At 32.2% G+C, this 27,804-nt stretch overlaps 2 protein-coding genes across 2 annotated transcripts in view; both read left to right on the top strand.

Moving 5' to 3' along the window:
• The first annotated feature begins 4,650 nt into the window (after positions 1–4,650).
• On the top strand, positions 4,651–14,054 carry LOC143053963 (perlucin-like protein). Its single transcript, XM_076226791.1, has 6 exons — positions 4,651–4,711; positions 6,934–7,243; positions 7,943–8,016; positions 8,632–8,719; positions 9,068–9,280; positions 13,993–14,054. Exons 2-6 carry the CDS (start codon positions 6,958–6,960, stop codon positions 13,998–14,000), a joined length of 669 nt encoding a protein of 222 aa, XP_076082906.1. The 5' UTR covers positions 4,651–4,711; positions 6,934–6,957; the 3' UTR covers positions 14,001–14,054.
• A 7,094-nt stretch (positions 14,055–21,148) lies between these two features.
• The window catches only part of LOC143053960 (perlucin-like protein), a 58,567-nt gene continuing 51,911 nt past the window's right edge, over positions 21,149–27,804 (top strand). Inside the window, exons 1-4 of the mRNA XM_076226787.1 lie at positions 21,149–21,252; positions 22,952–23,266; positions 24,213–24,286; positions 24,895–24,979. Coding sequence (XP_076082902.1) covers positions 22,981–23,266; positions 24,213–24,286; positions 24,895–24,979 — 445 coding nt within the window. The 5' untranslated portion in view covers positions 21,149–21,252; positions 22,952–22,980. The remainder of the gene's footprint in view (positions 21,253–22,951; positions 23,267–24,212; positions 24,287–24,894; positions 24,980–27,804) is intronic.

Raw genomic sequence — 27,804 nt, 5'->3', positions numbered from 1 at the left:
TTAAAAAAAAGTTGAAATAAAATGGGGGACATATTTTGGAATGGTAGTAGATGTTTTGATATATTTTTCTGTTATAATGGTTATTTCAAAATATGGGTAAATGGATGGCTTGATTTGTGGCATTAACTTTCTAGAAAACCACATATCTAAATTATGTATAGACTTGCTTTTTAAAATGAAGTGGATTTCTGTAGAAGGTTTGTATGAGAACATGAACATGCCTATAAAGCCCAAAAATATCTTATTAGAAAGTGCTTTTGGATCAATATGAATAAGTAAATCTCTTGGATGATGAACCTAAAACTTCTTGTTTATATCCTAAAGTAGAGATAGATAAAATCATGAAAACTGCATGTTAATGAATATGTTATAAATTAATGTCAATGAATGAGTAATTGTGGATGAAAAAAATTATATTTAAGTTGTGAAATATTTTGCGGTGTATATGCCATGAAATCATATTTGTGCTTCTGTGTTATAAAAATGTTTGTTAAATCATGTGTGTGTGAGTGCTTAATAAATGTGAATAAAAGTTTGTAATGTAATGTAAATGTAAGTCCATCTATTGCATTATATATTATAATAAATGTTTCTTTAAGTATTTATTCATTTGTTTTTAGTAGCTTTTCTTGTCCACAAACAAAGTTTATATTGCAGTCTGTAGTATAGCAGGAGTGAATATAATGGAACTTCATTTTAAATTTATAGAATTTGAAATATTTTTAATGTCAAAGTTCACACATCAAGTTCAAAACAGGACAGTTAATGAAAATAGGAAACAGCAGCTTTTTTCTCTGAACTTTAAATTGAGATTGGAAATAGAGAATGAAAGCAGCCAAAGGCCACTGATAGGTCTTTAATACAACAAGAAAATCCCACACCCGTAGGCGAACTTCAGCTGACATTTAATAATAATTTGCCATTGGATATTTTTATTAAGTAACAGCAGTTTTATTGTCGAGCCTGCAACTTTTGTTGCAGAAAGCTCTACATAGGGATAGTGATCCGGCAGCGGCGTTAGCTCACTTCTTAAAAGCTTTATATTTTAGAAGGTGGAAGACCTGGATGCTTCATACTTTGTATATAGATGCTTCATGTTACAAAGTTTCCGTCAGTCACATGTCCAATGTCCTTGACCTCATTTTCATGGTTCAGTGACCACTTGAATAAAAAGTTTAAATTTTTTGTAATGTTGAATTCTCTCTTATTACTAGTATAAGTAATAGGATAACTATATTTGATATGTGCGTACCTTGCAAGGTCCTCATGTCTGTCAGACAGTTTTCACTTGACCTCGACCTCATTGCATGGATCAGTGAACAAGGTTAAGTTTTGGTGGTCAAGTCCATATCTCAGATACTATAAGCAATAGGGCTAGTATATTCGGTGTATGGAAGGACTGTAAGGTGTACATGTCCAACTGGCAGGTGTCATGTGACCTTGACCTCATTTTTAGGTTCAGTGGTCAAAGTTAAGATTTTGAGTTTTGGTCTTTTTATCTAATACTATATGCCATAGGTCAACTATATTTGGTGTATGGAAATATTTTATGATCTTTATGTCAGTCACGCAGGTTTTATTTGACCGTGACCTCATTTTCACTGTTCATTGCACAGTGTTAAGTTTTTGTGTTTGGTCTATTTTTATTAAACTATAAGTAATGGGTCAACTATATATATTGTATAGAAGCATTGTTAGCTGTACATGTCTGCCTGGCATGGTTCATCTTACCTTGACCTCATTTTCAAGGTTCATTAGTCTTTGTTTAGTTATCTTGATTAATGTTAAGTTTATGTGACAGTTGTAATAAAGCTTAGCTTTATACTTAGGACTATCAACATAATGTCAATGATTAGTATAGAAGGCGAGACATTTCAGCGTGTGCACTCTTGTATAGATGTGTGTGGTAAATGTTTGTGAGGCAACAACCCAACAAGAGATACCTCAAAGAAACATGCAGATCTCTACAATTTAGAATAGCCTGGACAATATAACAAACCTTAAATTGCACCGTATCTACATAGAGTATAAATTAAAAAATGTAGGATGGACTTCAATGAGACGGCGATCTAACTTCAAGTAATTATAAAGAGACATCTGATAATGATTGAATCAACAAAACAGATGTTATATCCTTAACAAATTCTAAATAATGAAAAGAAGTCTTTGTGACAGCCTTAGACGAACCAACCCTTCCATGCACCTGAGATTACCACATCTTTCCCTTATCATTTTTACTGGTGGTATACATTATGATAAGACAAACTTCAGTTTTAGGCAGGTTACTATTGGTTAAAAGTTAACAAGGATTTGTATAGTAAGATATACAAATCCTTGAAGTTAACAATAATTTTTCGTTTGATGAAAATTACCAGCTATTGGATGTAGCTTTGATAATGATTTGACAAAGGACATTAATTCTATTAAACTATATATGAATCCATGTTTTCACCAAAGCAACTTTAAGAATAAACATGATTTTCCACTTGTTTTTTCGGAAATGAATAATTAATGATCCATGAAAATTAAGTACAGAATTATTATGCCCCTGCCCGAGTGGAGGGGGCATTAACTTTTACCCTTGTCCGTCTCTATGTCTGTAAATTGGTTTCTGTTTTCTTTCTTTAGTTTGCCTCAACCACACGTTTTAAAACTTGTGCACAATGCTATTGCCACAAAACACAGATCAAGTTAGTATTTTGGTGGCATCACTACAACCCAACTTTCTAGAGTTATGTCCCTTTACAAATGGAATAATTGCTGATTTTTTTTGTTTCTGTTCTCAAACTTTTATAAATTAGTTTGCATCAATCAAATGTTATGACATTTATCCAGATCAATAGTTTTGCTGGTGTCAGTTGTTTTTTTAGGGGCCAGCTGAAGCACACCTATGGTGTGGGATTTTCTCCCTATATTGAAGACCCACTTATAATAATAATGAATTAGAGACTAATTCCCGGAATGTCGGATCCTTACCCACCTCTGTTTTCTGGCAATTAGTCTCCAATGTAACAATAGTTATTTTGTGATTGTTACATTTCCATGTAACCGTAGCCAGTGCCTAAAAGATCATACATGTACATATTATGTTATCTAGACTTGCTTTAGGTGCTGAAGACTTATAATGATGACTTCCTGATTGTTTCGATTTTTTGTGATGTTGGGTCACTGTACTTTTGATATATACCCATATCCCTTTTAAGTCATGATGTTATATGATAGATAGCAGTTTAAAAGTTTAGCAGTCTTAAAGATACTGAATGGCAAATGGGCTAACTTGAGGGCAACATTTGACAAAAGCTTGTCTGAGGCTAATGGACGCATTTAATTTCAATTAAATTTAAAATTCTTACAAAAAATGGTCATACATTGTTTATGGAGTAGACAGTTTATGGAATAAATTCCTACAAACGATACCAGGCGAAAAATTTACTCATGGTCCAAAATCATAGTTAGAACAATGATCGATTGACAAATTCCTGAGTATAAATATTCAAATAAGAAGAAGTGATAAAATGGCCTATGAAAAAAACTCTCCAACAGATACCAAAGAAGTAGTAATTATGAACTATAGTTCACTGTATGACCTTCGACAATGAGCAAAACCCAACCGCATGTAAAGCTATAAATAGCCATGAAATAACATTTATGTGTTTACAGCACAAAGAACACGTAGAATGAAGTATCCGATTCATCAAATAGACATGACTGTATTTATACACCCTGCGCAACCTCACAATATAATAAGACTCGAGACAGACTCCGAAACTTCTGATTTCAAATATAGATGCATAACATGCCTGTCTGGAATGGCGTACTTTCACAAAAGCAAATGGAGCCGTTCACGGCTTTGTCGATATTACAGCCGATTGCATTGAGTGTGTAGCTAAAGGTACTATGTTTAGTTAGCTTGCTTGCTAGCTGAACAGTGAAGTCATTATAAGTTAGGTACAATATATACTACCCTACTTTCGAAGTAGTCTAGTTCTACAGACCGATAGATTGGTTATCTGCCGGACTAGTCTATCCTTAGAGGAGGAGAGCAAGCAAGCTAACCAAACATATATTATATTATAATAATAATCAATGCAATCGACTGTAATCACTAATTTTGGACACATTTTTTAAAGACGGACTTTAGTATATAAATATTATAAAAATAAAGATTGAATTCACTGATAGTTTGATAGTTTAACGGACACAGACACGACCCTTAATGGGCAAAAAATATCATGGCAGTTTTACAAATATTGCCACTCTTTAAAAAAAAACTAATAGAAAAATACATAAAAGATTTATATCAACTGCTTCAACAAATTTTCTATCAAGGTTTGTTAGATTTTCCTTCATATGTTTGTAAAACTATGAAATTTAGTCCAGCATGAAACTATACTATATTTATCTTTAATTTTAGCACACGTTCAGATCATTATTTAGGCTTGTTGCAGTAGTTTAAGGTAAATAATATATTTTGTGGTAACTCTGAAGAAAAAAAGATGTGTCAGCATGTCACAGTTGCAAAGAAATGTTCCGAAAACATTAAACCATGGTTCCTGGATATCATTTTACGCATCGCGTGACAAATCTGTGATATCAAAAACAAATTTGGCAACGACTATAGAAAGATTTCGATTTTTGTTATATATAAATATGTTCACACACTGTCTTGTGTCGTTGTCATTTGCAGTATCATACTAGAAAGACAGCAAAGGTACGTAACCAGTTAATCATTCATTCATATTTTTATATATACTACATACTTATATTCATTTATGTTACATAGTTACTATTGACGAGAATGAAAAGTTTGACGTTCATTTATATGACAAACCATTAAAATAGGGAAATCTGTACTATTGTATGAATGACATTTTGCTGTTTCCTAATTTGTGAAATTATTTTAAATTAAGATATAATATATCACTTTCATGTGCTGGTTCCTTTCCAAGCTTTCTATTCTTTTAGTTCTTTTGGCTTTATCAACTCTGCATTTTTTTCATAACCCCCCTTTTGAGCATTACTGAAACGGACAACCATTTGCATCGCTGAAATGCGCATCTCGTGCAGTAAAATGGGTACCGCTAATGTTAGTAACGGGCACTTGAGAAACCCATTATACAATTTTTTTTAAATAGAAATATAAGGAGATGTATTTTGCGTGCCAAAGTCACAATGTGTAAAATGTAAACAAATATAGGTCCAAGTACAGCCTTCAACGCTGAGCCTTACATGTAACCCACACCAAACATGCAGCAAGCTATAAAATGGTTAAAGTCAAGATATGCTGGTCATCCTTGAATAGAAGTTCTTTTTATACTTTAAGTTTCATTTGTTTCAAACAACGCGATAACATAAATAAATAATTTCAATATAGCTTTGCCTTAAATACATTTTTTGCAGATTATATTAATTGTGAGAGATATTCAAGTCATATGAAACAAGTTTCTTGCAATTTAGATGTAATCGAAATTGTTGTACCAATGCATGCATATATACTAAACTAATTACTGCATGCACATGTTTCTAGATCTATTTTGGGGTCCTCTTCGTGCTTTGCTTTTCAACTTCGTCGATTTAATTCTTTAAAATCAGAGGCAATAGATTTAAACAACCAATGTTCAAGTACCAGGTATACATTGCAACAAATACAAGGACATCATTCTCAAATATAGCTCAACATGCAGACTTCTTATACGTTCAGGTATTTCACATCCAATCTTTTATGGTAATATTCTTTATAAAGCACATAAATATCAGTATTCACCTCAGAAGCTAACAAAACCTTTAAATAGACTTATTAAGAAGGGATATAGTTACGATGCTGTTGTCAGGTCATTAAAGATCGCATATTTTGGCTTTACTATTGATTCACTTATAGGGTATTTGTATCGGAACTAAACACATTTATTTTAAAACCAGTTGTTGGAATGACACGGGTTATGTTCTTCTCATAATATGTTATGATGATATGATACTAAACTATATGCTAGGCTAGGCTCACTTTACGTCCTGTTTCTGAAGCTCGTACAGATAAATTTTATATTTTCCGTTTATGTACATATACTTGTATATATGTTTTCCATTGCGTTCCCATTTGTTGATTGATCTTTCCCCGTAAAATTTGTTGAATGATTTGTTGTAAATTTTACGTGTGTTCTTTAAGAATAGTTAAAACTATTCATTTTTCAGTTCACGTTTGTTAACATTCTTTCATTACGGATTTATCCTTTTGTAACTCCGCTGTGCGAGAGTGGAAAATTTAACGAGAGGTCTCGTAGTAGTTAAGGTCACTGCGGGAGAAAGGAAGAAAGACCATTCACAATTTGTCTATCTTTTTTTTTTATTAGATAGTGATTATTACCACGCGGGGCTTACCGAATATAGAAAGTGAAACTACAATTCAACATAAAGTCAAAAAGTACATAGAAAAAATGGATTTGTTCGCAAAGGGAGCCGGGGGTACTCACTCTGTATTCAAAATATACATGAAAGATGTGCAACTTCATCTTGTCTTTTCTATTTCTACTCTATTTTCTATTCTAACCCAAAGATTTGATTTCATTCATAAAATGTATGACCTCCTTCATGTGCGCGTCGCTTAGAAAGCGGCCATGTACCAAATGATCAATATCAATCTTCGAGGAATTTGCTTTATGAAATGTTTGCATACTTTCAGCAGAGGTAAGTTCTTGGCATGACATACGGGAAATATAGGCAACTTAGTGTACAAGAAACAATAATTCAATAGCAGTACATTTATGAAGATTTTTCTAATATATATGTAAATGATTTTCTATTACTAGAAAATTAACGTACAGTTGTTTTATAATGAAACTAAGCCATTCAAGTATGTAAACCATATGAAACTATTTTTTTTTAATTTGATATTTCATATAACTTTAAGTTCACATTTTTTCAAATTTTATTTCACAGGTTTGAAATTTTGAAAAATCAGAGATGATTTTCGTTCCAATCATTTTGTTGATGGTTATATGCAAGGATGTAACATCCATTCCTTGTCTTTCTAACGAATCGAAGAAGGATTTTGATGACTCTAGAATTGCCCTTAAAGACATGGAAAATAACCTTGGAAACACTGTCAAGAAATTAGAAAATGGTTTCAAGAAAATAACAGCTTCAATACAGGACCAGCTTGGGGTAGTCAAAGACGCTCTATCAAATGTCGGCGAAAAGATCAAGAAAGTTGATAATGACTTCCAGATTCTAGGGAAAGATTTTAAGAGTAAGAAGTATAGCCTGTTATACATGTTTATACATATCAATTTTCTTCCTCTATTTGCAATATTAGTTTAAACAGCTACTACTAGTTTGTTTGCTACCTATAGCGTAATTTGAACGTAACAATTTGGTCTTCTAGATAGTCAACCATTTGAATTTCACCTTGTTGGACCATGCATTGTGCAAATGCCGGAAGAAGCTTATTTTATACAATAATTATATAATCATATTCTCTTCACAATGTCCTGCGCAGATGATTCACATTACATTCTCTATTCTAGCAATTTTCAAAATAATACTGTTAGTTCCCTTTTACCATCTCGAGAATCAGAATGTTTTGGAATGTTCCGTTCTTTTGAAAGCTACTTGGTTAATACTAATGATTGACTGAATTGATTCAAATACCAGTAAACAGTTGAAAATAGTGTTTTAGATAAAATTTATAAAAAAATCTATGTTTTTAGCACGTTTTATTTCAAATTCTTTGTTTGACCAAAAACAGGAGCCATCTCAAATACCTATAGCTCCGTGTCGAAGGCCGTACATTGACCTAAAATGGTTTACTTTTTTTAAATTGTTATTTGGATGGAGAGTTGTCTCATTGGCACTCACACCACATCTTCCTATATCTATATATGATATATTTACCATGCTTCACAAATTTGATAGCTAGTATTGTGACTTTGAATTATTATTTTTGTAGAAACTAAATGGCACAAATACAATGGACACTGTTACTTTTATGGCACTCACTCACAAGACTGGTTCACTGCTGAGGTAATTACAGTACAAATAACCACTTTTAAGCCACGGCTTTAAGCTGAATATTATTCCTTAAGATAAAGGACATAGAAAGATCTTTGGTCAATTTCACAAATGTGCTTCTCGGGGAAAGACGAAAAGGGGGGGGGGGGGGCACTTCATTTATACAAGCTGTTATGACATGTAGTTGAAATAGGTCACCTTTTCATGCTTGAAAATATGTGATGAGGTCGGGAAAACTATCAGAAATATAGGATTAGGGCAATAAAGTTCCCATAACTTCTTTTTTGTGTTCCCGTACGTTTTTATCAACCAACCATCAATCTTCAATTTTTTCGTGAAACCGACTCCTGGTTATAGAATCGTGAGAAATACGTTTTATTATCAAAAGGAGGATTAAGTAATATAAAACATAAAAAAAAACGGAACAATATTTTAGTAATTTTTTTTTTTGAAAAAAAAAAAATTAACTGAAATAACGAAAAAATATCTGTTTTGTTTGTAAGCAAACGCAAAAGACAAATATAACATTTTACTATGAATATTATTGTTTTGATTCTGATATTATAGGCATCTGTTAACAATATGCATTGATATCTTACATGTTTTATCTGAATATTTTTTCTCTAGAGAAAATGCAGGGATATTGGTGGTTACATTGCTAAGATTGGTGACGAAAAGGAGAATAAACAAATCTTTGCAAACAAACCAAGTGCAAGTATGTACATAGTTAAGTTTTAGGTTTCCAGTGTTTTCCGAATTTTCTTTTAATTGCCCAAATCAATAAAATAAAATAAATGTATGAAAATATATTAAATGAATTCAAGATAAAACAAAATAAAACAAAATAGACCAAAATAAATGAGATGAATAAAATAAATAAATGAAATGAAATAGATAAATAAAATGAATAAAATAAACAAAATAAATCAAATGAATAAAATAAACAAAATAAACAAAATAAACAAACAAAATCAAATAAATAAATAAATAGAATAATATAAAATTAATGAATAGAATAAATAAAATGAAATAAATAAAGAGATAGATAAATAAAACATTTCAGATAACCATTACTGGATAGGACTCACAGATTTGAATGAAGGAGAATATCGGTGGACTTTTGATCAAACCAAAGCTACTTATCTACCTTGGCATAGTAGTTATGGTAAAAAGAACCATGGTTACAACTGTGGTGCCATTCTTAATAAAAGTAATGGACAATGGTTTGACCATTCGTGCAACACTAAATTGTATTATATATGCGAGAGTAATTTCTGTGAGTACAACATTATTTCAAAGGGCCAAGTGAGCTTTTTTCATCACTTGGCGTCCGTCGTCCGTCGTCGTCTGGCGTCGTTGTCCGTCGTCCGTCGTCGTTAACTTTTACAAAAATCTTCTCCTCTGAAACTTCTGGACCAAAGGAGTAGGTTCAGTAAGACCCCTTTTTGGCCCCAAAATATAGCAGTTTTAGATAATTGTGAATACGTTATCGTTAAGATATTTATTGAAAAGTAGAATGCTTCTGCTACATAAATATAGGCTGTTTTTAACAATACAATGCTCATATATCGAGTACTAGCATCATAAAGTCATGCTAAATTACTGAAATCTTCACAATTTTTGCATTTTAGTAAAATTTTAGACGGTTTCCGTCTTAAATGAAAGTGGCCGCATTCGTGTTCATCCATAATATTGAAATGTAAGTTGTATTTGATGATAATACATAATATATATAAAGGTTGAGGATGAACACGGATGCGGCCACTTTCATTTTTGACAAAAACCATCTGAAAAGTGACGATTTTTGTCATATTTGATAGATTTGTCATATATTAGCTTGAATGGAATCTTGCACATAAACTAATTGAATCAATTGAAATAGACACTTAAGTGTTTAAAAAATATCTAAATTCTTTCATTAGATTAACTTGAAAATTGAGGCCGAAATCAGCTCTTACCGGACCTACTCCTTTTACCAAACTTGGCCACAATCATCATTGGGGTATCTAGTGTAAAAAATGTGTCCGTTGACCCGGCCAACCAACCAAGATGGCCGCCATGGCTAAAAATAGAACAGATTTTGGTTATTATCTTGAATATTATTATAGAAAGAGATTAAATGTAATCAGCAATAATGTTCAGCAAAGTAAGATCTACAAATAAGTTAATATGACTAAAATGGTCAGTTGACCCCTTAAGGAGTTATTGCCCTTTATAGTCAATTTTGACCAATTTTTCGTAAATTTTTGTAATCTTTTACAAAAATCTTCTCCTCTGAAACTACTGGACCAAATGAAAGCAAACTTGGCCACAATCATCATTGGGGTATATAGTTAAAAAATGTGTGGCGTGACCCCGCCAACCAACCAAGATGGCTGCCATGGCTAAAAATAGAACATAGGGGTAAAATGCAGTTTTTGGCTTATAACTCAAAAAACCAAAGCATTTAGAGCAAATCTGACAGGATACAATTAATTATCAGGTCAAGATCTATCTGCCCTGAATTTTTCAGACAAATTGGACAACCTGTTGTTGGGTTGCTGCCCCCGAATTCGTAATTTTAAGGAAATTTTGCAGATTTTGGTTATTATCTTGAATTTTATTATAGATAGAGATAAACTGTAAACAGCAATAATGTTCAGCAAAGTAAGATTTACAAATAAGTCAACTTGACCGAAATGGTCAGTTGACCCCTTTTGGAGAAATTGCCCTTTATAGTCAATTTTTAACCATTTTTCGTAAATCTTAGTAATCTTTTACAAAAATCTTCTCCTCTGAAACTACTGGTCCAAATTAATCCAAACTTGGCCACAATCATCTTTGGGGTATCTTTTTTAAAAAATGTGTCCGGTGACCCCTCCAACAAACCAAGATGGCCACCATGGCTAAAAATAGAACATAGGGGTAAAATGCAGTTTTTGGCTTATAACTCAATCTGCCCTGAAATTTTCAGATGAATCGGACAACTTGTTGTTGGGTTGCTGCCCCTAAATTGGTAATTTTAAGGAAATTTTACCGTTTTCTGTTATTATCTTGAATGTTATTTTAGATAGAGATAAAATGTAAACAACAATAATGTACAGCAAAATAAGACCTAAAAATAAGTCAACATGACCAAAATGGTCAATTGACCCCCTAAGGAGTTATTGTCCTTTATAGTCAATTTTTAACAATTTTCATAAAATTTGAAAATTTTTACTAACATATTTTACTGAAACTACTGGGCCAAGTTCATTATAGATAGAGATAATTGTAAGCAGCAAGAATGTTCAGTAAAGTAAGATGTACAAACACATCATCATCACCAAAACACAATAAATTTTGTCATGAATCCATCATCTTCCTTTATTCACATAGACCAAGGCAAGGCCGTAACTAGGCATCTTATTTTAGTGAGGCAAATAATTGAGCCGAGCGAAGCGAGGCGAAAATTTTTTTCGGAGGGTATGAAATGAATGGTGCAAAATCCTGCATTCTAGGCATTTTTAGAGAGTTTGATAATGTTTTGAATTTGGACAATTTTTATATAAATTTTTCATATTTTAAGACTTTTACTTACACCAAATTTGTAACAACTTTATTTAATTTATATGTAAGATGATAATCCAAATATCACTGATTTGAGTCTGCTACCAGAACATAGAACAACATCGATTCAGTCAGAGTTTGCCAAATTTTTCTATGGCCGGTTCAGTCAAATCGTTTCAGAATCATAGTTAGGTCTGCTGATATCCTTATCGCGATGAAGGGAGCATGTCAAGACCGCACAATCTCTCGCCACTCATGCATGCTCTTTTCCAAGTTTTCAGTCGTTTCAGGGCAGTCTGTGTTTCTAAAGGTAGCACATTATCATCATCCTCATCAACACAATGATCAATGTCTTCTTCCAATTCCTTCTCCATCAGCAATTCGGTAGCAACATCGGTAGTAACAGTTTTGTTTGCAAAAGGGAATTAAGCTTTCCTGTAAGCACCATCATACAGTCTCAGTTACAAAATATTAAACTCGCTTTTACGCTGACAAAGAGTAGACAAACTAGGGATATAATGAGATAAGATATATGTATATGATTCTATCTATAGAGTAAGTATATATGATATGGGTACAGGGGAATTGGAATGGAGTTTTTGACGTTTACATGTAGGTCCGTAATTTCAAATTATTTCTGGAAATAGTTGGTGGTATTTTAGTTCCAGAATCTATAAATTTAGGGTAAGGGGTTGGGGTGTTCGATTCCGAAACCCCGAATATAAAGAAACGAAATTCCGTAGTCCCGAATAAGTAAAGACAAAATCCTGTTAAAGGTTCTACCATTCCTCAATAATATCAAATTGGAATATGGGATATTCTTTCAATTTTTAAGGTTAAAGAAACATGGATCAAAACTATTATCTTACCTCCTATACATTTCCAGGAATATGATTGGTTAAAAGCGTCCGCGTGCAAACCGTGTATATTTAATATTAGGTTAGTAGGGAGGCGGGGCTTATCTCATACATGGTTAGTAGTGGAGTTATGTCCCTTTCTATTCCTTATTAGGTAAGAAGGGGCCGGGGCTTATTTCATACACGGTTAGTTATGGTGTTATGTCCCTTTATAAAAAACAAAACGGTACTGAGAAAAAATCTTAAAAGTTCCAACAGACGAAAAAACTGATGATTAAGATTAAAACAAATTCATAAAACACATTTAAACCTTACAAATCGTTATTGTTGGCATCTGTTTTGTAGGATCAATGGAAGTATGTTCTTAGTGCTAACAGTATTGAAGATTTGCTATTTTGAGAATCACTAGTCTTAATTTCACACGTTAAGATAGTCGGTAAGATAAATTTGTTACATAGTGTGCTAGTGACGTAATACGGTATATATGGGGGTCAGTAAATTCTATATGGGGATTCGAGCTTCGCTCTCACCCCATATGGAATTTACTGACCCCATATACACCGTATTAGGTCACTAGCACACTATGTAACTAATAATCCATGCATGTTTCATATTATTTATATTTTATTTATCTGTAAAGAGAAAGATTAAAGTTCATGAAATGAATACGCAAACAGGACTGCCCCCTTGCGATGCCCAGTACTTGATTTGTCAAAAGTTGGTGAAACGGAGAAATGAATACACAGACAGGACTGCCCCCTTCCGAAGACCAGTACTTGATTTGTCAGTCTACTTATCGTTTTTGGATTGTTCTAATGAAGTTATATGCAATACTCAGACTCTGTTCACAAAAAAACTTGTTTACTAGAATTATTCATTCTTTACCTTCAGTATCACTTTTCCTTTTTCTGCAAGAGCCTGTTTTTAACTAGAGATCCATGATGATTATCGTTTCTAGGTTAATGTAATCGAGAAACATCACCTGTTGAGATGCTGAGTTATATCCAGGAAGAATAGTTTAAAAGGAGTGATGACAAGTTATAGAAATTAAGGTTGAGACAGAACAACAAACGATTATTATATTTATATATTATATATGTTTAAAATGATATATCAGTGTCGAAATTTTAGTGAGGCAATTGCCTCACTTGCCTCAAGGGTAGTTACGACCTTGCAAGGTGAGAGACACAGGCTCCTTAGAACCTCTAGTTTTTATTATAATAATAGTCGGTGTTTTATTTACCTAGTATACATTTTATAATAATGTCTTTAGAGATTAATCATGATTGAAACATATTGAACATGTCTATTTACTCTGTAAAAGTACTGTTTGAATGTACACAAAACAATGAAATACAAGAAATTACTTTTTATCAACTGCCATGATTGTGAAATGACCTCATATTCACTGTGGTAACCTCTGACCACAGACTAGTTAATTGTATATGTAGATTAATTAAAGAGTTAGGAAAATCGTCTAGTCATATCATTTCATTCATTGATATATCACATAGTTTTGTGCTTGCAAACATGATTATTGAGTGTTAATCTTTATATATTCGTATCGGTTTTCTGTTAACTTATTTATTTTTTGTATTTTCAGGTTTCTAAAATGAGATGACGTATCAGCGACAGAATAAAAAATTCAATAAATAATTGACATGATTAATGTTCTTACTTTTCTGTATGTGGCATACATTTTTCGGAATTTTTCTTTCTTTTATAAAAGAATAGGGAGGTGGTGTAGACTGACTGTCCACTATGAGAGTAGAAATGATATGGATGAAGATAATTGTAGATCACTGTACGACCTTTAACAATGAACAAAACCCATACGATAAAGTAGGCTATAAAAAGCACAGATATGAAAGTGAAACAATTCAAACCAAAAAATTTATTACAAACCAATTAACGAAAACAAAAACAAACAAATAAGACGGACATGAACTATATACTGTGGATTCACTTATTTTCGTTGGTACCAATTTTCGTGGATTGAGGAAAACTTATATTTCCGTGGATTTTTTATTTCGTGGATTTGCCAAAGTCTATGGAAAATGTTTAATTCGTCGAACGTTTGAATTCGTAGTTCACCTCTGCCCACGAAACCAACGAAAATTGGTATCCAACGAATAATAATGAATCCACAGCGACAACCGCTGAATTTCATGGATCCTGACTTCGGATAAACAAGTTTTAAGCTCTGAGCCCTGTCCCATTGCTGAGATAGTGACGAAACATCACAAAATAAGAACTGACTACAAAAACAGATGAAAAAAGCTTCACTCTTGGATCGCTACGAAACCCAATTAAGAAAAACAGTAACTGTTTGATAGTTCAATGTCAACTACAACTGATAAATAAATAGTGTGCCCACAGACTAAAGTATTTACCTGGTTTGATCAAAATTTCATCGAAATTCTCCTTCATTCAAATCTGTGATCTGCTTCATGACGTCTTTGCACTATATCAGTTGGATGTAAACTGTTTGATACTTTTGTGAGTTAATGGAGGCTCGAGGGTTAAAAAAAATCAGCAAAATTTAAAACATTTCTTTTTTCATTTAAATTTTTATTTTTCACACTTGTTACTTTATGATTTGGTACAAAAGTCAACCACTAATATCGGTTCTTTATGGGCCCAGAAGACTTTAAAAAATTTGCTTAAAGATATATATATGCAAAAGGACCGAGACACAAATTAATCAAACTTAAATAGTCTTCTCCCATTAAGTCTGGTGAAATAAGTTCTTGGTTTGTGAAGTTTGTTCCTTACCTTGTAAATGAGTTCCTGGTTTGTGATATCTGTTCCTTACCTGGTAAAATAAGTGCTGGGTTTGTGAGATTTAATTATTACCTGATGAAATAAGTTCCTTGCCTATGAAATATTTTCCACTGGTAATACAAAATATCTTAATTACTGAGCATTTGTCATCAGTGAGGTTATAGTTATCATTCAAGTACTTTATAAAAACATGTTTTACAATGATAATTTAATAAATAAAAGTACAACAAAAGATATAGGAAGATGTGGTGTGAGTGCCAATGAGACAACTCTCCATCCAAATAACAATTTAAAAAAAGTAAACCATTATAGGTCAATGTACGGCCTTCAACACGGAGCCTTGGCTCACACCGAGTAGCTATAAAGGGCCCCAAAATTACTAGTGTAAAACCATTCAAACGGGAAAACCAACGGTCTAATCTATATAAAATTAAAAAAAAACGAGAAGCAAGAAACACGTATAAATTACATAAACAAACGACAACTACTGTACATCAGATTCCTGACTTAGGACAGGTGCAAACATTTGCAGCGGGATTAAACGTTTTAATGGATCCAAACCTTCTCCTTTTTTCTGAAACAATAGCATAACATCACAACATAGAAAAACACACGATGAAATATCAATTGGCAGGCTTAACTCAATCAAAAAAAAAAAAGAAATACATGATTACATACTAAAAAACAAATGACACAAATGAGCCAGAAAAGAAAAGAATTTTAAAAATCACTAAGAAAAAAGAAATATTATAGTTCAAGATGGACATTTGTGATAAGTTGAAAAGGACAAACTGACTGATCAATAATTTAAAGGCATGTATCGATAAAAGACAAACTCAAGATCTTTTTTTCTGAAAATGTGCCTTGACCTTAGTATGACTTGAGCACCCATGATAGTTTTCAGGAAACAAGGAGGAAAACCACATTTAACATAAACAAATAAACCAGCTATAATGGTTCATAACCATCGCTTCTATTCTTCATCCTAGAGTTGCAGTCATATCTTCACTTACAAATGTACGCCATGCAAGCATAACACAGCACCCAGCTTTTACAATAATTTAAGTGGAACAAAACAATTTTCCAGTGTGAAATGTATTTCAAAGATACTTATGTTCTGTGAAAAAAGTTTGAGCGGAACTTATTCACTTTTTTTATGAAATATGTTACTTCGGAACAGACGCGTCTTCCACTTTTAAAGAAACTTGAAAAGTACTTGAACAATATCATAAAGCTGTGATGTTTGTTGCAGGATGTATATTTCAAATTCAGTATAACAATGAGTTCCGGAACAAATTTTACAGTGCTGGAACATATTTCCTTATTATATATATTCCGGGTAGACATGATTCGGCGGAACAAATGTCACGCCGGAATAAACTTTGTTACAGTTGCAATGCATCCCCTCAAAATGCCATCTTTTGTACTTAACTACCTTAGTAAATAACTAAACCAACAACAAGACACAAACAAAAATTGCCAAACACTCAACTAACACAATCAATAAAACACAATGTACCGATCTACGTAAAGCTAATAAAAGAAAGTACAAACAACTAAACCATCATGCTCTCCCACGTGTATCTATCATTACAACTCTTACTAATTCAGGTGATAGACAAGCTAAACACATGACCCTGAGAAACCAAACTATAAGCTATTTTTATTTACGCACCAGGAATCTTGCAATGCTGGGATTGTTTTTTTTACACATGCTGGAATAACATCTCAACCCAGCTTTACTATTTAAACCAGGAAATAAATACATCGCAGAACGAAGGACTTCGATATAAAGATTGTCAGCGACCCATAACTCTAAAAAAGATATATGTATTCCTTGTCATTGTAATCCCGAACATCTGAAACTTTAAAACAAAATCATTCTAACACGCTTCTATTTACAGTCAAATTCATATCTGGCTTGTAAAAAAAGAGTGCACAGCCATATTGACTATCAGGAATCAATAAATGTTCGATTAATGCAATAACATCGAAAAATAAAATGAATCAATACCTACCTCAAAAACAAATTCATTAAACTGATTAATGAGAGATAGTATTTGAATCAAAGCGTACTAGTAACATAATAAACCCCAGCTTGAGAGTTTTCATTCGTATGACGTCATGCTTGCCCTAATGTGAGAGGTGGACAGAGGGAATAGAACGTGAACAATTATTTTGACCGATTTTCGTTTTTGAGTGACGATTTTCATTTGTGAGGAAGGAGAGGGAATTTGGAGTAGGACAGAGGAGGGTAAGTCGGGGGAGGAAGTGGGAATCAGGGACCCCCTGTCCCATCCCCTGGTTATTTTTATTCAAGATGAATCAATACATGTCTCAGAATATTAATATTAAGCTGTGGTCACACCTTATCGGATAGCACGAACGGACGACTAACGGATGAAAAAAAAAGATTTCCGTTGACAAAATTGTTATCCGTTGGGAGTCCGTTGATGATGTACTGACCAAATAAAACGAACGCGTTAACAAGTGAGTAAGTTAGTAAGTAATTAAGTAAATTTTATTTAGAGTCGGATATGCAACGTACGAATAATGGAAACGTACCGGACAGAACAGATGTCGAACGTACACCCAACGGGCGAGTACCACATACAACAGACACCTTACGGAAGCGTGAAAGATAAGACGGATGAACAAGATATACGGAAAAATTTAAGGCAACAATAATAATACATGTAAATCGCATAAATATTCAAAAAGTTTCCGTGTAACTGGTTTTTGTTTGTTCTTCAAACATACCAACAAAGGGTAGTGTCTGGCCTGAATAAGAGATGCCTGATATTGAAGACGTGCCCATACTCTAAGATCAATTATGAATAATAAGAATTCATGACACTCAAGACATCTGACAAACCAATAATTGGCATTTCTGATGCGAAATTTTCCTTTGGTGTTTATCCGTTTCAGATACATTCATATTCCGTTTTATTCGTTATACGTCTGGTAGAAGTCCGTTTGTGAATTTGCTATCGGACCTCTAACGGGTAAATAACGAACAAGTAACGGATACAAAACGGAAATGGAACGGACGAGCTCCGTACAAAACGGACGCCTACCGGATGTACAACGGACACTTCATCCGTTGAACGTCCGTTCAAAGTGTGGTTAACAGACATGAACGGATTGAAAAAAAGTTATCCGTTTGGCGTCCGTTTTGCTATCCGTTAAGGTGTGACCGAGGCTTTATAGATTTATATACTCTCCAAGCTCTAAATATCAATTTTCTCTACACATATATTTGTAGAAACAATCAGAGCATTATTTCAAATTTGACAGATTTTAGATGATTCAAGATTGAAACTGATGTATGATTTATTTTTGATTTTTGTGATGCAATAGAACAGGAATAACAGTTCTGTAATATTTTGTTTAAATATTAAATTTTCCGGCAACAGCGTCTTACGAGGTGTAAATTAAGAGAACAGATTCAGAAGGACCAACCCAATTTAAATATTTGAAGATATTTTTTATGCAAATCACAAAGGAATTATGAATACATGTTTGGATATATTTCAGGTTATAGAAAGTAGTTCAATGTTCATACCGAACACATATTACTACCTTAGGTTATCATTTAGTAAACTCAAATATATCTTAGTTTACGGACTCTTTAAACAACATCACCGTAAAAATTAGATTGTAATCCCGTTTCCAATAATAATTCTACATGTACAGTAATATTTTCAAATCAAATATATTTATCTATGACAGAATAAGTTAAAGGTTTCAGTAGTTTTAAGTAACGAAGTTCACGATTTAATTCTTGTAAACCAGATTACAAGTATTACTCCCATTGAAATCTAACTTTACTAAATGCAAGGGCATATCATAGGAGCTTGGAAATACAAACAACGTTCTCCGGAGCCAAAGAAACACATCAAAAAGGGAAAATGTAAAAAAAAATGTCTCTTTTGTCGTAGATTTTTGTTTATATTATTCTTTGCAAAAAGTAGTCTTTTTCCTACGGAGAAGTTTGTTGCACACACCTTATATGAGGCATGATAGATTATATAAGCCGTATTTGTCACAACATTTGGGGATTTTGGGTCCTCAGTGTGTTTCAACTTTATACTTGTTTGGCTTCCTAACTTTTTTGAAATGATCGTCACTGATGAATCCTATGTAGACGAAACGTGTGTCTGGCGTATCAAATTACGGTAAAATCTGGTACCTTTGATAACTATTGAAACATGAATACATCTATTAATATTTATATATTGATATCAATACATTTTCCCTGTGGTCTTAAAAAATTTTTCATTGTGCTGTGAAACAGCAGAAAAAATGTGAAGAAATCATAATGTATCTACAACATTAGGCTGATCATGACTCGGAAAGAAACCCGTGCGGTATTGGTACAACGTAGTTTTATCAATTCGCTTCTGCATACATGGTCGAACAACTATGATCCATTTAGATAAATTGTCCAAATAAGGTTCACCTGACTCGCAGTAAACCCATTGTATGGTATAGTCCTTAACTGCATCCATCAATAACATGAATGTCTTCTTCTACTTGATTGTCTGATGAATTCAATATTTCGGGCTAGAAATCCTCTTAACTGGTCATTGTGTAAGCTGACAAGGTACCTGATCATAACATGAACATACAATATTTGTATGTGGATGATGTACAAGAACAATTGGGGCTTTGTATTTTACATCAATCAAAGGTATATAATGTCATCTTTATATTGGTAAAAATCTTAGATATAATCATAGTGAGTTTGGTGCAGGCATATGAAGACAATAACAATCCAAACCAAGGAGTAAACAAAGACTTAAAACACCAAAGGACATTTACATCAACAGTTATAAATAATAAATAAGAAACAACACGAACTCCACTAAAAACTAGGAGTGTAAGCATTTCCTGTACCGTATACGGCACCCGTCGTGTTATTTCTTTGTTTAGTTCGGTAATGATGGAAGGTTATTATGACTGAGGAAGAATATCAGATATGATATGATACACTTTTGTCATAATGGACAATCAGCTCATGATGGTGACCGTAAAATTTCTTGAGTGATGACCTTAACTTGATTGAACAATTTGAACTGTTAGGTTTAGTTTTCTCTTTTGAGTAAGACGGTATTATATTTTGTTCAGATTTTGGTATTAAATATTATTATCAATTTTATATGTCTATCCTGGTCATGAAAAATGGGTTTCAATTTCAAAAAATTAAATTTTCTGAAGTTTGTGGGTTAAAAAAATATACATAACCGATTGTTTACGAATCTAGTGATATCTTATGATGAGATAGGAGTCAATCACCAATCCAATATTTCGTGATGCCTAATCATTTGTTACAACTTATCAATGTCTTTTGCACGATGAGAGTACCTGAGATCACACTTTGTTTTTGTTGTGGGTTCTTGTTGCTGAGTATTTAATTTTTTATTTTGTGATTTGTGTAGACTGTTACTGTACAAGTCGGATTTTCTCTCTGTATTGAAAAGTCATTGTTGACCATTTCCATTTTCATTCTTAACGTTATTGTTGTTTGTCTTTTGGTTGTTTTTTCCTTGTCATGGCATTACCAGTTTGTTGTCGACTTATGCATTTAAATACCACTTATGTATCTTTTGCTTCTCTTTTAAGTTTAGTTAAATTGTAGAATTGATTTAATTCATAGTTTTAGTCAGAAGATTTACGAACTCTTAGTTCTACAACCAAATGTGTTTTTATTGTATTGATGACTCCTTTTATTTCATATCTTTGTAAATTCCTGATGTTATTAAAATATCAATTTTGACACATCTCATACATTCGAAGTGTGATAAGTATATGGTTAAAAACTTGTAAGATTAATAATATCAGTAGTTTCTTCCTTGTAGTATATGAAAAAAGGGTTGAGATCATTTCAAGAGATGCTTCAGCATATTTACACATATCTGTTATCAAACCTTCCGTACTTAGCATAATACTTTTAAGTATCACGTTAAAGATATGGGATATGGAAAAACATCCGCATCGATTATTCAAAGTTGAGATTTAAGTTATGTATAAATGAACGAAGTCCATTTTTCTAAACGTTATCAGAGAGACAGTTTAGGTGAGTAACCAGGTCAAACACAAAAGTAAACGATCAAAAAGATCACTCGTTCGTCATTCATATTTTTTTTTTTGTTCATAAATCAAACCTTTACACGGTTTTACTCGGGCTTTTTATTTTTCTTTATCATGAGCATAATTGAATACAAAAATAAGGAGATGTGGTATGAATGACATGAGCCAACTATTCACCAAACGTCAAATGAAGTGGATGTAAGCAATTGAAGTCGATCGTACGTCCTTCAACAATGAGAAAAACTTGTACCGTATGGTCGGCTATGAAATGGCCCGACAAGAAAACTATGCAACAAATAAATTAGGAAAACCAACGGCATAATTTATCAAAAAGGAACCAATTTACGAATAACAAATATAAGAGACATTAACCAACGTCAACCAATGAATTGCTTTTCTCGTATGAGCCGGTAAGGGGAAAGCGAGAAAAGCAATCGAGTTGAGATGACCAATGATAATCTGTTTATCGCTATTTTACCTATGACAACGTTGTCAATTTTATGTCAATTTCATTAGCAACGCCACGTGCCTCCTTAGTTTTGTAGCGAAAATTTTCATATCACTCGACTCCACTGAGAAAGAAATTCATCAGTTTTCGAAACGTTTTGTTTGTGATGATTGTGTGTTAAAACTATCAAAAGTATCAAACGGATCACCAAAACCACGAATGTTAAACATCTGCATATGTTTTATTACACAAGTATTACGATGAGTTATTTAATAGTAGTTAAGGAAATTATTAAACATGTTAAAAGCACCGAAAGATTAGTAGAAGAATACTTACTGGAGGCAAAGATGAAACGATATGTTAGGGGCTTTTTTGTGTAGTTTAGGTAATAAATACATAGGGAGGACCTTCAAATATTCAAAGGAGGCCTTTAGTTTTAGTTAATTTCATTCTTAAGGACTTCCTTGTAGTATTTACGTCATACCATCACCACATTGTTGGCTGCTACGTCGGCAGGTTTGAACACAAAACGCAGTGATAGTACTTTAATTTTGTTTTTAATCCTAGAAATGGGCGTATGTGTAAGATATTTAAGTAAGTTTGATATCAAATAAACACAAAATGACAGGTGATCATTGTAGAACGCTTAAATTTTATATATGTAATAAAATAAATTCATGAAATGTAAAAAAAGAGTGTACATTTTGCCTGTTTGTAAAATCTGAGGTTCCTGTTTTGATACATCCGAAGTTTCATAAAATTCGTTCGTTGCACATTTCTAGTGATCAGGTATTAACCATCACCTTCTAAGGTCTGAAAAGCAATGTCCACTTTTGATGACCATTTTTGTTATTAATACAATTGATCGAAAGCCTCTAATCGACAATGACTAATTCAACATTTGGTGTTTAATTAATAAGTGATATAGAATCTTAAAAGTTTTCTAACCAAAGAATTTCCATTTTCAATGTTTAGAAATGTAGAATGTACAGTATCTATTTTAACCTAATGTTTAATAAAGCATATTCTGCCAGTTATTACTTGTTTCATGGAGAAGTAATAAATTATGTTCTTTGAGATTATTGAAGATTTCAGTTTCTCTTTCTGATGCTTCTCTCAAAATCTTCGATAAAACAATTTGAATATATACAAGACAAACAAAGAAAAACATAATTTTATCAATTTGTTTTGTTTTTGAATTAATGAGTTAAACTTGCATCAGATTGATTGGTTTCAGGAATTTGATTTTATTCTGAAGAACTAAAGATGATTGTCGCTTTGCTTATTTTATTGATGCTGATATCCAACGATGTGACTTCCCTGTCCTGTGTTTCCAATGAAGCTAAGAAAGATTTCGATGACTCTAGAACTGCCCTTAAAGAAATGGAAGATCATCTAAGAAACACTACCAAGAAGTTAGAAGAAAGTTTCAAGAAAATAACAGCTTCATTACATGACCAGCTTGGTGTAGTCAAAGACGCTCTTAGGAATGTTGGAGAAAAGATCAAGAACGTCGACGACGATTTCCAGCTTCTAGGAAAAGATTTGGAGAGTATATATCTGATTGAATTTGAAGCAAAACGTATACTTTTGTTTGGAAGCAATGTAACTGATATTCACGAATGTTATTATGTTGAAATAATTACCATTTGTTGTGACAAGTACTATTGAGATATTTGTCAAAACAAAAATTTCCTTATTTTCACATGTATTAATTAATTTCTTTTTTTAAATTTTCATTCGTGGCTTATGTGAAATAGATGTGTAATTACAGGATCTTGAAGCCTTATGGTATTAGGTCGTTATAATTTATTTAGAGTAGTAGACAATTCTTATCCTTATACAAAAACAATACACACACTGGTCTTTTTGATTAAATACACCGATAAAAATCATAAATGAATACATTCCACAAAATTAGTTTTTTAAGCAATGAGTAAAAAAGAAAGATATATGGTAAATACGAATCATCGGTTACAACATTTTGGCAACTCTTAGAGTATATTTCTAAGACCCTCTAAAAATGAAGGTTGTAGCTACCGTTCAGAACATTTGTTCATATAGAAATAAAAAGATGTTGATTGAATGCCACTGATACATCTCTTCACAGGACACCAATTATACATAATTTCAGATGGAGAGAATGAGTAGAAATTATCTAAGATATAGAATTGTAAAACTTCCAGTTGTTTTTTTAAATACTAAGAAACTATGATTAGTTGTATGGGTTTGTGGCTTAAAACTCTATGGGAAATAAGGTATTTCGGTTCTTTGCATGATGAAAAACAAAAATTATATAGTCGTAACTAAACGAAGGTTATCCTTCCATAGGACTCGAGAAAAGTCTGACTTACCTGTTATGGCATTTGTGGGGTTTATTGATCCTGAACATTTTATGTATTTGACTGTTAGTCTCGTGCTAACCTTATAAAGGTTATCCAATGAACATGTGTCGGTTTATATAAAAAAATTGTATTGTACAAATTTTGTTGTTGTAGAAAACACGTGGCACAAATACAATGGACACTGTTACTACTTCAGTTCTGAAACACAAAACTGGTTTAATGCTGATGTTTGATAATTCTTAAAAATCGTTGTTTATATATTACAAATATCAAGGTGAAATGATTTGTGCCGATTATTTTGATGTTACATAATGGATGGGTATTCTTTATTTAAATCATGCATACTTTTTTTCAAAAATAATGATGACATCTTAAGAAAAACACAACGTTAGATACATCTCAAAGGTCAAACATGTTATGACAGGTACGCCATGGCTACTTCATTTTCTTTAATATCTTTAAAAAAAGGTTGAAAGTAGAGGTTAAATTTTAATTGTAAATACGTAATATCCTTTTGCATGGTGATAGTGAAATGAAACAAATTAATGACTCAAAGTTTATTGTTTGGATGTTATTTACCAGTGTTATGTTTGAAAGTGAAAAAAAAATATTGTAATTTTATTTTTGTGTCCACTCCTTAAGATGAAAAAAGTAAAACATAATGAAATTGAATACGGCGATATGCTTTGTATGTCTGCGTTATATTAGAGAGTCGTTATTCATTTAAAGCTTTGACATTGGTGACGATATCCAATCAAAATGAATGTTATAAACGATGTTGCATTAGAATACATATTATCAGAATGCTTGATTATGATGTTACATATTTTTCTAGAGAAAATGTCGGGAACTAGGTGGCTACATTATCAAAATTGGTAACAGCAAAGAAAATGAACATATCTATGCAAGCAGACCAAAAAGTAATTACATAGTTCAATCTAGAGTTTTTCTTTTAATCACTATTTTGTTCTATTTAAATCGAACATGATACATTAAGACGGAGAATAATTTATCAAAATAAAGCAAAATTATGAAAAATGAAAAATCAATCAGGTTAAACATTAAGGAATCAACACGAAAGAAGATAATCTGAATGATTAATCTTAAATAACAAAATTGTATCATATGAACATATAAATGCTCCTTTGAATTCAATGCAATGAAAGATATTTCATATTTATTGGTTTGCCTTCAATTTCACGTTAATACATTATTAATCATTGAATAGTATTTCAATATTTTCCGTTCAAACAAATAACTGCTAACTTACGAATGCTTGTTAAAAATGGCTTTTGGTTTGGTTTCTTATACAACAACGATGTATCCTTTTTCTAGCACTTAGATTTACTTAGTTGTAAGAACCCCAGTTTTATCTAAATAAATGACGTAAGGTATATAATCTCCAATACGGAACCAGTCAGGAAAAACATCCTGCAATAAAATAGTTCCTTCGCGTAGTGGTAACTTTCAAATATGTATAATATATTGATATTTGCGGTAAGAAATAAGGGGATTTAACATAAAAAGCCTAGATTAAGTGGGATAATGCAATAAGATAATACAAATGAGTGTAACTAAATATTTAAATACATTTAAAAATAAAGAAAATTTTTAGACGTTGTATACTGGATAGGATTGACAGATTTGATTGAAGGAGAATTCCGATGGAATTTTGATCAAAGTAAAGCTTCTTTTCTACCATGGGTCAGAGGATATGGCAAACAAGACAGTAGTTTCAATTGTGTTGCCATAAATTCTGGTGGAAAAGCAGAATGGTATTATTCTTCATGCAAGAGTGGGATGAATTACATATGTGAGAGTAATTTCTGTAAGTTTATAATTATGCATCACACTTTGTTTATCTGCTTACAAACGTAATACAGGATCAGTTGTAAGCGACTTCATTCAAACAATATTTGATATGCAATGGTATATGTTTATTTATAATGATTTTGTTGAAAAATAGAATATTTTTGTCGGATTGTCTTTACAATTGATTCTCCCTTTTAGTATCTTGCGCCTCTTTTTGTATTTTCGTTTTAAGTATTTATCCATATATTCAAAATAGACGTTTGATAAACTTTAGTGAGGTAAAATCCTTTTAAACGATAACTAATAATGAAAAAGCTTAGAGGGATAATTTCAACTTAAACGTATCCTCCAATCTCCAACTCTTCAAATATATAATTAATCTATCTATCACAAGAAAAAAACGCGTAGGAAATTTTTTATAAACAAGCAATACAAAATATCCGTTTGGACACTAATGATCAAAGTGACCAAATTTATAAAAATATTTTTATTTTTGTGTACGAAATCGGTGAAGTACATTTGTATATACAATATGTGATTGTAAACAACGATTGTGTGAACAAATTTCAATTATAAAAAGCAATGTGATTATCCGTTAAAATACTAATCTCAAAGATGTTCTCTTTAATTTTGTAGGTTTTTAATTTAGACGCAACAGCGATTGAATAGAGGTTCTGTGAATCGATGAAGACATTGCCTGCATTGTTTGTACATTTGCCTGCTCCTTACCTTTTTGTCTTAGATGTTCCGTGCTTCTTTTCTTACTCCAGAATATTACGCAGAAATTGACATGACATATATATTTATTGATCGTTTGTGTGTTTTCTCACAGTTGAATGTTTTTTTAACAGTGCGTTTACATAGAAAATATTTAAGTTTTAAAATGGGAACTCAGTTCGAACGAATTAAAAATATGTTGTAAAAAAACCTACCCTTTGATTCTTATCTTTTTTTTATAGGATTCACGAGAGCACGTTGATGCAGTGAATTTACATTCAGTTAGAACTAAGTTTTTATAACTATGATATGTCGTTTCGTATTGAATTCTTAAAATAAACTGATGTGCTGTACAAATCACACATGTCACAGTCATTGTTTTCCAGTCAATGTAAATCGTATCATAAAATGTCGTCAACTACACGTGTATTTTGTTTAAACAGTGTAGTCACAACCTTCAACAAACAAATACTGTCAACTAAGGCGTCTTAAGTTGATGTTTTTGCGTTTTTTGTTTGCACAGTGTGTTTTTACCTCTGTATTGCCTTTTGAAGCAGAACAGGAATACAAGCGATGTCCTTTTGCCTTATTTGTGTGTAGATGAATATCCCATTTTTTTATATAAACATGGAAAAGTATTATATAAATTCGTAAACAAAACGAACACTACAAACTGCTCAGAATCTGAAAAGACCATATGTTGAGCATAAATTTTACCCGACATAATCTTGACACTACTTAACTGTACTTGACTGTACTTAACTTTGGTCTCGACTGTACTTAATAAATCTGATTGAGTACTTGATAATTTTGGTAAAGTCTGAATATAGTCTATACATAATATATTGATCTTACAAAACTGCAGGTTATATGGTAGTTCGGTTCATTGCTGTCAAATGCAACGATTCAATTAATAGGAAGACAATAAACTAGAATTTTCTATACTGATTAAAGTCAGATAATGACCTTTAATTATAACTTTTTCAAATCGACATGAATTTTCATAAAACGTTACAGCTATCTCAATTGGTAGTCCGTGTATTGCTGTCAAGATTAAGGATTATTTGTCACCTGTAAACATTTCTAAAGCTTTTCCAAATCCACTTGAACTTTCACCAAATCTTCAGCTATCACAATTATTAGTTGATCTCACAAAATCTGTAAGATCAATATATAATTCATATAGCTGTATAGTTTTATGAAAATCCAAGTTGGT

The sequence above is a fragment of the Mytilus galloprovincialis genome, chromosome 12, assembly GCF_965363235.1.
Source record: "Mytilus galloprovincialis chromosome 12, xbMytGall1.hap1.1, whole genome shotgun sequence".
NCBI lineage: Eukaryota > Metazoa > Mollusca > Bivalvia > Mytilida > Mytilidae > Mytilus > Mytilus galloprovincialis.
Note: the sequence above shows the minus strand (reverse complement) of the source record. Positions and strands in the feature narration are given on the sequence as shown.